Source organism: Falco cherrug, chromosome 7 (genome assembly GCF_023634085.1).
Source record: "Falco cherrug isolate bFalChe1 chromosome 7, bFalChe1.pri, whole genome shotgun sequence".
NCBI classification, from domain to species: Eukaryota; Metazoa; Chordata; class Aves; order Falconiformes; family Falconidae; genus Falco; species Falco cherrug.
This window is the reverse complement of record NC_073703.1, coordinates 40,790,352-40,802,725: the sequence shown is the minus strand read 5'-3', so window position 1 is coordinate 40,802,725 and position 12,374 is coordinate 40,790,352. Positions and strand designations below refer to the sequence as shown.

General features: G+C 44.0%; 1 protein-coding gene across 6 annotated transcripts in view; it reads right to left on the bottom strand.

The window, feature by feature from the left end:
• Positions 1–12,374, bottom strand: part of SYNE3 (spectrin repeat containing nuclear envelope family member 3) — an 82,176-nt gene that overhangs the window by 36,162 nt on the left and 33,640 nt on the right. For all 6 annotated transcript variants that reach the window (XM_055715139.1, XM_055715138.1, XM_055715142.1 and 3 more), the window contains 3 exons: positions 5,996–6,153; positions 2,904–3,076; positions 2,157–2,466 (listed from right to left, as the gene is read on the bottom strand). In XM_055715139.1, coding sequence (XP_055571114.1) covers positions 2,157–2,466; positions 2,904–3,076; positions 5,996–6,139 — 627 coding nt within the window. In that variant the 5' untranslated portion in view covers positions 6,140–6,153. The remainder of the gene's footprint in view (positions 1–2,156; positions 2,467–2,903; positions 3,077–5,995; positions 6,154–12,374) is intronic.

Below are 12,374 nucleotides of genomic sequence, written 5' to 3'. Positions count from 1 at the left end.
TCTGATAGAGCCAGACAACTGCACGGGATCTAAAAATGCTCTTCAAACACAAGTGCAATCTGCAAACACCAGAGAGCCTCCTCTGGGAGGCAGCTCAGGCATTCAGTTGGCATCTGCAAGTCACATTTAGCCTGGCCTCTCATCATGTGAGGGGCCGGAGCAATCCCCTTACAACTCCCACGTCCCTTTCATTCATTTCTCCCTCCTGTTGGAAGAGGTGGCAGGGCTTCTCTAACTAGTGTTAATACTTGCCAACATGATTCCCAAGGTGCCTGTAACCTTGGCATTAGCTAACGAACTCTACTTACTTCAGCTGCAAAATCCAAGGCTTCCCAACTCCCTTCCTTGTTCCACACCTCCTGAAAGAGGGATTTCTTAGCTGTATTCTCTCACTCCATCCTTCTATGAAATGTGGTATTTCTAACCAATGCCAAAGAAAAGCTTTTTCTAGCATCTCAGTTGGCTGCAGTCATAAAGACATATTTTGTCTAAGTACTACAAGGCACTTCCTGATCTCATTTACACCAGCATGTATCCATGTCATTTAGAGAAATTATACTATGTCAAACCAGTCTCAGAGAGGTCAGATTCTGGCTCTGATTATTCAAATGACTTGTCTGAAAGAACTGCCTATTAAAATAGCTAATGACTCTCCTGCTTCAAAACCAAAGACAAGTTTTCCTTAGAAGGGAGTGAATGAGAATTTAAAATGGAAATCTAGAAAGACAACATCTGAATTCCCAGGAACCTTCTTATTCATAAATCCATTTGCCTTGCAATGAACAGATCTACCTTTAAAAAGAAATAAATTTTAAAAAAAAATCAACACTGAGGCTCAAGTCTGTTGATGGCTTTACAGCCTCTCTGTGGCAGCTGCAGTTACAAAATTTCCAAATACACTCTGGTTTTTGGAAAGACTCATTAGCAGAAGTTTTATCTGAATTTCATGCTTATGAAAGGTGCCAGCTTGGGGTTGTTTTGGTTTTTTTGTACTTCTGAGGTTCAGGGTGCTGTTCTTTAAAACAATAGAAGTATTTGTAGAGCAAGCAGAGCAATGGCATGAGCATCCTAATGTTGTGATTCTTCCAGTGTAATCTGAAGTTAACTTTGTACAACAGCCCCCAGGGAGGGAAAGCATACATCACTGTCAGGCTCCGGTTCTGGATTGGGGTGTAAGTGTGGGAACAGATAGAAAGCAACATTATGACAGAGGCAGATAGCAGAACCAGTGTAATGAAAAGGATTTGTATTTGCACCAGGTAATTCCAGCCTATGGAACCCTTGGAAGCCACTGTGAGACAAAGGCTAGATTTTCATCTCTATATGTTTGGGATAGATGTGTCTCCATATGTATATATTTCAAATATCCCTTTGAGCATTTCTATTGATATACGCTAATAAGAAACTGAATTCTTCCGCCCAGCTGCAGATGTCTGCCCCTCAGCCATGACACATGGTCCAATCCTGTCTTTACCTGAGCTTTAGAAGTGACACATATTAGCCTTATCTGAAATCTTTACCCAGGAATGGGGTCATTGGCATTGAAAGATGAACTAGGATGTCTTACACCTGCCTATTTAATAACTTTTCAAGATGGAAAATTAGCATCAGGCAAAAATTAGTATCTGTATGCAGTGAAGATCTTTCAGATACTGGAACTGGCTAGTTGAGCAGAGCGTTGGGCCACAGCACACTCCCACCTCTATGTTTCCCAGTTCTGCAGGCAGGGAGTGCTGCTGTGGATCTGAACTAATGCTACTTCCTCCAGCAAGGGTGCATGCAATGCTCCCCGGCTCTGGGAATGAGTACTTTGCATGTCTTTATACAAGGATCAGTAATGTGCTGAAAGACAAGGAACAATTCCAACTTTATATAGAGATCACCTAAACCAAGGTTTAGGTTCACTAGGTCACAGCAAGCAGCTTGCAGTTACTTTACAACAACACACTATAAAGCACAGTGTAAGAGCATCCCAATCAGCAGCTTAGCTTGGGAGATGATGGCTGCTGCAAACAGTCCACTGATGGAAAGAACGGGTCCTCCGCTCTGTTTCTTTCTGCAGTCCTACCAGGGAAGCCCTATCACTCAAGAAGCAGATAGCAAACAACACTGTATATTGGTGAAATCTGAACACCTCCCACTCTTTATAGGTGTACCTGGGCTTCTTCCCTGATTCCTTCGTATTCCACACTCATTTTCTTCTGAACATCCTCATCAACGCTGGGGTCACCTATCCTGCTGAACAAGGAAGCACCTTCCTCTAGCAGTCTTTCCAGCAGGACTGACTGATTTAAGACATCATTCAGCAGAACCTGAGCATGGCTCAGCTGCCACTGCTTCTCCTTTAAGCCAAGCTGCAACTCAATGTCAGGCTCCAAGGTCACCCTCATGTTGTGAATCCACACGTAAAACGCATCTTGGGCTTTCAGGTACTCACTCCAGCACAGCCAGACCCACTCAATACGGCTGTTGGGGAGAGCAAGAAGAGAGGAGTTAGATGAAATTATGATGGGAACAGTGGGAATTGGCAAGCTCAAAAGGCCTTCAAAGCAAAGGGCAAGAGCAATTTTAAGCTGCTCTGACTTCAGAGGGCCCAAATTAACTTCCCAGGTCCTCCCTGCTCCAGGGAGTGAACATTCTGTACCAACGTCCCTGTCCTGGCCCAATTTACCATTCCAGACCATGAGGTGGGCTGGGCTGTGAAGGCAGAGAGCACTGAGGTCCCTCTGACCCTCTCTCCCCACACTGTCCCCAATGTGTTCATGGGAATGGGATTAGCAGTGATTGCTGTCAACAATCCAGGCAGCAGGGAGAGGCAGGAAGCACTTTATGGAAGCACTGGATGAGACAACTGCCTCAACACACGAAATAGCAGCCTTGTGCAAAGGGTACCTTTGTCTTACCTGTGACAGTGAGTAATGTATATGGCTGTCTCTTCCCACAAGGCTTTAACGGCTTTCAGTTTAGACAGCACCTCACGCTTCTTATCCTCACTGACGCTGCGAAGAGCAGCATCTGCCTTCACAAGAATCAAGTCTATTTTCAAATTGCCTTCTGGTTCCAGTGCGCGTATTTTCTACAAGAAAAACAAATGAGACTGAAAGCATGAAAAGAAATCAAGTGTAATTGATTAAACTCAAACTTTGCTTTTACCCAGGTATCATGAAGACCTGCTGCAAAACTTCTCCTGAAAGGAAAACATGACATTTTCTTCAGATTTGTTTATTCTTAAACATCCCAAAGAACTGAATTTATTTGAAAACCACGTAGTGGCTGAAAACCACTTAAGTTAGCTACAAAACCCAGATCATCTTCTATCAAATACCTGTGGCTGTGTTTCCACTGCTGTAATAAAGTTACAGCACTATTTTCCCACATGCCAGTCATTCTCCCCCACCTGTCAAAGAATGTAGAGGCAATCTCCACAGGGTATACTGCAACATCTCAATTTTAAGCTCTGCTATAAGAAATCATGAAGCATATTACAAAGGTTTCCTACTGCAAATCAAAGTTGGCTCAGAAAACAAGCCAAGAGAAATTAACTAGTGGAATTTTCTGCCTGCTACCAAATTTTGCTTTGACCCTAAACTGCTAAGTTATGAATAGGTGAAAATGTATATCTTTCACAAATTGGAATGCCAGGAACGGAAAGTTAAGCCATCTAAATTTAAGTAGACTCTCTTCCTCTACCCAGAGATGGAAAATCAGCACAAGTTCTGTACAATGTAACACATTAATTACGTCCCAATTTGCAAGTCAGTTTTCAGCAGCACGTTATCCAAACTTTTGATACCATCAGATTAACTTTCCTTGCTGTACTTCCACAAACTCCTGGCAAACTGCGGGCTTTCAAGTTTGGAGGAGAAGGCTTCTATAATGAATATACTGAGAGCCTCAAAATCAGCAACTCCTTTTGCAAAGATCAGGCCTATGGGATTTGTTCAAAAAAATCATGTCAGTTATTGCAAAGGTGAGACCAAATCACAGGCCTTTGGATCTCTAGTCTCGCATTCTGGGAAAAGACTGTTCCTTTGGCATGTTACATAGCACATCTGCATGTGACATACAAACAGGTGCTTGGATGAACTATCCACTGTGAAAAGTGTAAAAGAATCCAGGAAAGCAGGGCAAAGGGTAGGGCAGGGAAAGAAAATAAAATTCCCAGCAGGAAGAATTTAAGAGTAAAGCTGTATTCTAAGCCTGACATTTTTCTAGCAAGTGAAAGCAAACAACAGCTGGAGAGAAAGCAGTGGCTGTACAGGCAGTTTTCTTTTTCAAATCTGTTTTGTTAAATGATTGCTATCTTTGGCTGGCATTTTCATTAACACATTAACAGAAAATAAACCACAGGAAGGAAGCATAAAAAAAACCCATCAAGCCAGATGCAAAAAAGGAACTGAAAAATGATCACTGGATTTGAAAACAGCCAATAGGTGAAGCAGTGAGCACATCACAAAGACGCATGAGCTGGACAGGAAAGCCAGGCCCAGAAAGGAGGCAGGATGATGGAGCAGGAGGTGGATAATGTGCACACAGGAAGAGAGAACAGACACTTTTTATTCTTCAGAATGATGAATTTCCAAAGTCTGAATTGAAAAATTTTTCTGACATGATTTTTGCAAGTTATAGACCTCCTTCAAAGCCCACAGAAGTCAACAGGCTTCAGTTCAGGCCATATTAAATCACCACAAACCTCTAAAACTTACATCTTCTTATCTCTGCCCTGAATGCACCCCTTTTGCCAAACTACCACTCTTCCTACTTCAGTTCTTGTGTTTCTTGAATGTTTTTTGAGAGTGTACATATTATAGTTCCCCAGACAAAAGGAATGGGTGAAAATAATTCAAGGGCAGAAATAAATCCTTAGACCAAGACAAAATAGTTCAGTTTTTCATGACTGACAGGCAAGTCTAGCCATCATCCATCACTCCATGAACAGTCTTTATATTATGCCAGAAGCAAGATCCAGCCGCTAATGAGCCACAGTTAAGGAAAAAGGCTGAAGACATTTCTGTACAATCATGTAAACTACCTCATCCTCCCTGTAAGCCTGCAACATTTTTCTGGAGTTGTTAAACTTCAGAAGCAGCAGTCCAAACACAAGCAGACACACACACAAAAAGAGACTTTTGGGTAAATAATGATGGGAAAGATTTGGCCAATTAATTCAAAGAACAGACTAGTTGGAATTAAATGCAATATAAATACAAAAATAGTTTCAGTGTTAATCATAAAATACCACCACTCCCTCTAATCATGAATCGTAGAGATGGGGCAAACAGGAGTGTTTCACTCTTTGAGATTACAAGACCAAGATAACATCTAATAAGACTTTAAAGTAAGGAACGTGAAATCACAGTAAGACAGCAGGCACAATCTGCAATGGGATCTCCGTGAGAAGTGTTATATGCGAGACTAAGTAAGACCAGAAAAAAATGAAAACATTTACCTTTTTGTTAGACAGATTATAAAGGGCAACTGTAAACCCTGTTATCGTCAGGGTTTGTGGAAAAGGGCAAGGTGATTACTCTGCAACAGCCCATTACTAGGACAATGCAATCTTTCTCTATCAGTGCCAGAGTCCTGCAGAAGACAGAACACTAATGTGATCTTATTCTCTTGTACTATATGCTGGAGTTTTGCAAATCACTATCTGGTAATTGCAAGCAGCAACTCAATTGTTTCAGGTTTGAGCATGCTCATAGGAAAGCATGAACATTTTAACTTGTGAAACCTGCTGCTAGTTTTGCAAATCAATCTGAAAAGCTTGGAAGCCTGTGATATCAAATTTCCTTTTTCTATGACATCTGTAAACATTTTGCAGATGGAAAAATCAGAATACTGATGTAAACCCACCCAGACAGGACCAATACTTCAGCAAGCAGGGGGAGCTGACAGCTTCCGAGTGGAAAACTCCAGAGTTCACAGCAATAGCTGCTGTAACAATGCCAGCAGTGACAGCCACCTCTGAACCGCTCCATCACTCTTCCCTTACCTCGGTCTCTCTTAGTCTGGCTTCTAGGGCAGATCGAGGTCCCTTGGTGTTGTCATTGATCCTCAGTTTCTCTTGGATGGCCTTCATCCAAGCTTCTGCATTCTCCACGCTACTGTCAAATTCATCCTGTAGCTGCTGAGTCATTGCATTCGAAGAAGCTGAAAAGATATGACGAAAGGAAGTAAGTAGGCTTTGTTTACAACTTAAACAGGAATACATTCAAGGCAATCTAAAGGAGCAAGGGAGAAAATCTAATGATGTTGTGGCTTTCATTTTTAATAATAATACCAAAAAATGTACCAGTATCGCGATTCAGTTCAGCACAGAGAACACATTCACACTGCAGCTTTTCCAAATGAAAATATACCAGGAAATAAAAAGAAGGTGGGGAACTGTAGGAGGCTTCATTCAGTAAGCAGATTTAATTCAGAGTTTTCAAATGAGATTAATCTGGTGTTTGTGGTGTATTCCAGATTGGCTACACCAGTCACAAACACTTTCTGCTTCTTCCCAGAGCCCAGTCAGTACAAAACTCTCCCAGTGCCCTCCCAGGCACATGTATTGAGTACCTGCCACCAGACCAGCAAAACACTTCAGCGCACGCTGAACGCAGAGGTATACAAACCCTTTAAAACCGGTGAGATCAGGAGCAGATGCTTAGGCCCTCAGTTAACTTGCTCTGCTGAGACCATGGAGAGGTTCACTGCACATGCAGTGAATCCAGGATACACAGACAATGGGAACTGGCCAGCAACTGCCAAGACAAACCACTCGCAAGCCACCACATGGGAATATCAACACTGATGGATTTCTTCTTTTGCCACCTCTTTTATTCCAAGCTTTTAATTTCCCCCTTCCTCTCTCATTGCTGCTTCCCAGTCAGTGGGAGGGTATGATGGTTGTTGGTTGCTCTGTTGATGTACTCTTGTGTCTTCTGTGTTCAGAGCATGAATTCTCTGCTGCCCAGATGGCCTCCTTTGTGCCTGTACAATAGAGAAGAGCCATCCTACGCTCACCCTTAGGCGCTGCCATCCTAAACTTGACTAATAAGGATGAACCATAACAAATCCCACTGTAGGTCAGCTCCGCTGAAGTGAACAGAAAGATAGCCATTGACATTAAATGGTTTTGGATCACATCCTACAACTACTGCCAGCCAAGCAGTCAGTGTCTCTTGTGAATTAAAATGTTCTTCCCCTTTGTTATTCATCACTGAAATATTCTTGCAGCGCAAAGTTTGAGGCTTAATTACTGAACCCAAGTTTGCTGTGCAGAATTCATCCCACAGCAGCCCCTCAGTCTCCATGAAACAATTCACATGGAAGAAAGTGCACAGTGTGAGAGGCAGAGCACAGCTCTTGGCGAATCTGGACCAGTGGCATTTTGTAACCACTTTAACTCTCAGCAGCTTAGTCTTTACAAGGGAGAGCCATCCTTCTTCTGCCCACTGGCAGAAAGCTTCCCACCATCCTGCTGGTGTGTTCCTGTTCATGAGCTAAAAGGATACACGCAATTTTAGCTGTCCCCTCCTGTAGCTCCCAGCTTACCTTGTTCCACATTAGACCAGAGGAAACAAAATGTTAATGTGCACAACACTGATGTCAGGCCACAGAAAGTCTAAATGGTTGCTTCTCAGCCTTCAGCAGGCTTTTTGCTCAACAGGACCCAAAACAGTGTGAGAGAACCGCACCTACAGAGCAGCTACTGCATCACCCACCAGCATTACTGGAGCAGAGGCTGGGTCAGGCCTCCATGCGCAGACAAGCGGAGCTGCACTTGCATGGGAGAGTGAATTCCTCCCTAAGTGAGAGATGTCAGACAGGGCAGAACCCAAAGCTGTAACTCTCAGAGCCAGAGGGCAGTTTTAAAAAGTGTGACCTCACCTCAAAAAGATTAAAGAATAGAACAAGATGTACTGGATGTAGTGAGAGTGTTGTGATATGACACAGCTACTCTCTCTCTCAAATGTAAAAAATATGACAGGATATGTAATCAAAGCTAAAGGAATTGACTTACAATAGTTAGAGACATAAGGATGAAGCCAGCTATAGGAGTAATGTTATTCTCAGTGGACTGCTAGACAGTTGTATCCTTTGCCAACTATTACTGGCCCAGAGCTGATGTTTCTGAACTATAACAATCCAACCCTCAGAAAAGAGCACACATCTCTTTATAGCTGAATGATCAACTCATTTTCACGTTAACATTCTCATTATATCCAGTAGCTGTAGAGGGACTGTCCCCTAAACTTTCCTTGTTACATACATACATTTCTAGGCAAATAGTTTCTGAATGCATGAGCGTAAGCTGTGGCCATTCCAGTTATACTATTGTGAAACAAAAACTCACAGTACATTTGCTGGAAAGACTCTGATGAGGAGCGGCATTAATTTCCTGGGACAGGTTTCTATTCCTGGCAACATCCATATCGTATTTAAAATTGGCTTCAGGTCTCCAGTCATGGAGTAGCCTGTACAGAATGTTACATTACCCTAGTCCTATTTCTTACAAAAAGTAGAGGGCAACCAAACATGGTTAACCAGCGGTGGAAAACCTACTGTCGTTGAACAAACCCCCACTCACACTCTGACCTCATGCTGCTCTCCTGTGAGCACAAGGCTTTTCTGTCCAAAACCCACAGATACACAAACCCACGCCACACACACAGGCGTTCCATGTAAGCAGCCAACACACAAAACCATGAAAAAATGTTAATTCAATATTAAGATCACCAGCTTGCAAAGGAAGAGAAACATGTTGCTGCTCCTATGGCCTGCATAACATCACTGACCGATTTTGACCAAGTAACTCCTACACCTAGCACCATAAAGACGATTACATTTTGCACAGACTCTGACCCAGTGCCCAGGCAGATTACATGGTAGTTATGACCTGCAATACCTGAGGTGGATTTGGGCTGCCTCTCGAGATCGACTGTGTCCTGTCCTCCCTCCTTCCCCCACAGCAGGCAGACACACCCTGGCTGAAACAATCGGTTGTGGTGTTCTGGAGCCAGCTGTGGTGTGCCGGAGCCAGCTGTGGTGTGCCAGAGCCTTTTGGGAGCCTTCCCAGGCATGCAAGGAAAAAGTATGTCTTCTGACTTCTTGCCTGCTTGGGAGGAAGAGCTGTTGACTATCAGAAATTTGGCAAGATCTGTTATTTTTTTGCAAACACTCCTAAAGCCGGGATATATGAGTAACAACTGCCCCATGCAGCACTACAGGCTGGGCCAGAGCGGCTGGAGAGCTGCCTGGTGGAAAAGGGCCTGGGGTGCTGGTTGACAGCTGGCTGAACACAAGCCAGCAGTGTGCCCAGGTGGCCAAGGCAGCCAACAGCATCCTGGCTTGTATCTGAAACAGTGTGGCCAGCAGGACCAGGGCAGTGACCGTCCCCCTATACTCAGCACTGGTGAGGCCACACCTCGAATCCTGTGTCAAGGTTTAGGTCTCTCACTACAAGAGGGACGTAGAGGTGCTGGAGCGTGTTCAGGGAAGGGCGACGAAGATGGTGAAAGGTCTAGTGAACAAGTCCTGTGCGGAGCAGCTGAGGGAACTGGGGATGTTTGTCTGGAGGAGGCTCAGGAGGTATCTTATTGCTCTCTGCAGCTACCTGAAAGGAGGCTGCAGCAAGGCGGGTGTTGGTCTCTTCTTCCAAGCGATAGGACGAGAGGAAACAATCTCAAGTTGTACCAGGAGAGGTTTAGATTTGATATTAGGAAAAACTTCTTCACAGAAAGGGTGGTCAAACATTGGAACAAGCTTCCCAGGGATGTGGTGGAATCACCATCCCTGGAAGTGTTTAAAAAATGCATAGATGTGGACTTTCATAATCATACAGGTCTTTTCCAACCTAAATGATTCTATAAATGACTGCTGCATGAATGTTAATGAATTAACAGTATTTACCCCATTTCTGCAGCATCATTGGGACTAAATGATTGAGCAATACTTCTGGACATGAAATTCAAGGCTCTGATCAGTACAAGAAATACAAAGGAGACATAGCAGCTCCTGGAACAGACATGAGGGGTTCAGCTGTGCGAAGCCAGCATTCACACACCATCCTGCAACAGCAGCAGACCGTTAGGGCTACCTGTACCGTGGTGCGACAGCCCCTGTCCCAGGCCACGGGCTCAGTCGCTAGGATCCCACTGCGCCACAGAAAGCCTCCCCTTAATCACAGGTGCAGTCCTCTGAGCAATTAGTACAAAAATATTTCCATCATCATAATTTTCAAATGCAGGTAGCTGTTCAAAACAGCTCTTCATTTTAATACCACTTGAATCGGTGTATTAATTCATACAGTGGAAGGCGTATTTATACTGCAGAAAGCATTTAGCATCTCTATACATATGTTACTAAATGAGGGTAATAACTATGCATAAGAAATTCTGGCATAGATAATGTGAAGCTGAGCAAAAACAAGTCCAAATGCAATAACACTGTCACTTAGTAGAGGTAAGGAAGAAGCATATTTCAGGGTGCCAAACACCGCTGACCCGGGACAGCTCCTGCAGCATGTCCAGAGGCTATATAGAACAGAAACAGGAAAGTAAGACACAAATTAGCTCCAGAATCCTTTAGCTGAACCTCTCCCACAACACCAGCCTTCCTACCTTCTCTGAATCGCTCTCCATGGCCCCCAAAACACCAGTCGGCAGCACCTGGGTAGGCACACATGTTTCAGTGCCACAGAGGCCATGATGCCTCAACCCCTGCCCAGCGGCTCTGCCAGACCCACTGCACGCCTGCAGCACAAGCAGGGCTTGTACTGGGCTGTCCGTGGCTTGGGCACAGGATATCTGCACCTTGGGAAGAAAGACAAACTCCTGTAGCAACACACACCTGCCTCAGATCAGCATGACCCCTCTCTCCCGCTCGTATCCAGGACAGGAGGATGGGAACTCAGAGGATTGTGACCCATCACCTGTTCCCAAACTCCTTGAGGAGGAGGGGCAGCTGGCAGGGTGCTAGGGCACACACACTGTCCCTCTAGCTTGCCCATGGGCCGCAGGCAGAATACCCCATCACGAATTAATGGGATCCAAAGCAACAGCAAGACAGGTTTTGCTTATGAAACATGCTCAGCTCCTGAGCTCTGACCGGTTTATGCTGGGCTGGGATGGGATGAAGAGGTACAGAGGCAGCCTTGTATCAACTGTGGTCTTGGAGTAGTCTTGCTGAAAAAGCACATAAATTAATTAGCTGACTGCTCTGCATTATAGCTCTTGGAGCCACTGGAATGGTAGCAGCGCCACAGAGGGGCAGGGATGCGCCTGGGTCTCCATGGCAGACCCTGACACAGTGAAAGGCACAGGTCATCTTCTACATGATCCACCCAGCACTTGCAGGGCCAAATTTCTCTGAGCACTTCTTCCTTAAGTACAGTTACTTCAGCAATCTTTCCAGTGCCTCTAGTAACTCTCACTAGAGTATTGTGAGAGTTACTTACTTAATATTTGTAATGCACTACTGAGATCTTTTAAAGTTATTTTGCAAGTGCAGTGTCTTTTTGTTAGGATTATCCAATTATTTTGCCATGTTCCCCTAACATACTATTTTCTCTCTGCCAAGTCATGCTCCTTTTTTCCTGTTTTAAAAAACCTTCTTAAAATGTTTCTCACAACCACTCCCATGTTACACATTTTTTTAAACCCTACACTTACAGAACACAGGCTTTCAAATGCTTTCAATAGGTCTTGGACTCCCATATTCATGTATTACTTGACTAGTTTCCAGAACCCAGTTCTTACAAAAATAAAAGTACAAAAATGATCCAGGAAATTCACATCACTCACCATTAGGGAGACCACTTTCAAATTATTGAAATACTTCAAACTTTTCATAAACCTTTCCATTTGGTTCTGGGTTTGAACATGAGAAAAAAAAGAAAGGATTTAAAAAACTCACACTGGTCTGTGTCACATTTTATACAAATGCATGAGTGTGGAAGCAATTTTGGTTCTGGGAGTTGTATCTGAGATAATTTAATAACTTTTCATCTTCCCTGGATACTGTCAAGAGGGCTCTGAGAAGGAGCAGAGCTGGGAACTCTGACCCAGCTGCCTCAGGCTGGAACAGAGGGTCAGTTGTTGGCACAGGCCAGGGGCAAAGCACTGACCAGTGTCTTTCCAAAGCTGGATATTCTTGCTCTGCTCCAGGAGGAGCTATTTTGAAGCATGTCACTAGTAGCTGATGCTTTACCAGCTGAAGGACTGAAAGCCTCCAGGGTAGCCACACCCACACAGAACTGAGTAAAACTGCCTGAGTAGGTGCAGAAGCCCTCAAGGTTTCAAATAAAAGGTGGTGTTATTTCCAGCATAATCTTTTAGAAGCTCAAAACATTAATCCTGACAACTTGGCCATCTTCCAACACAGCC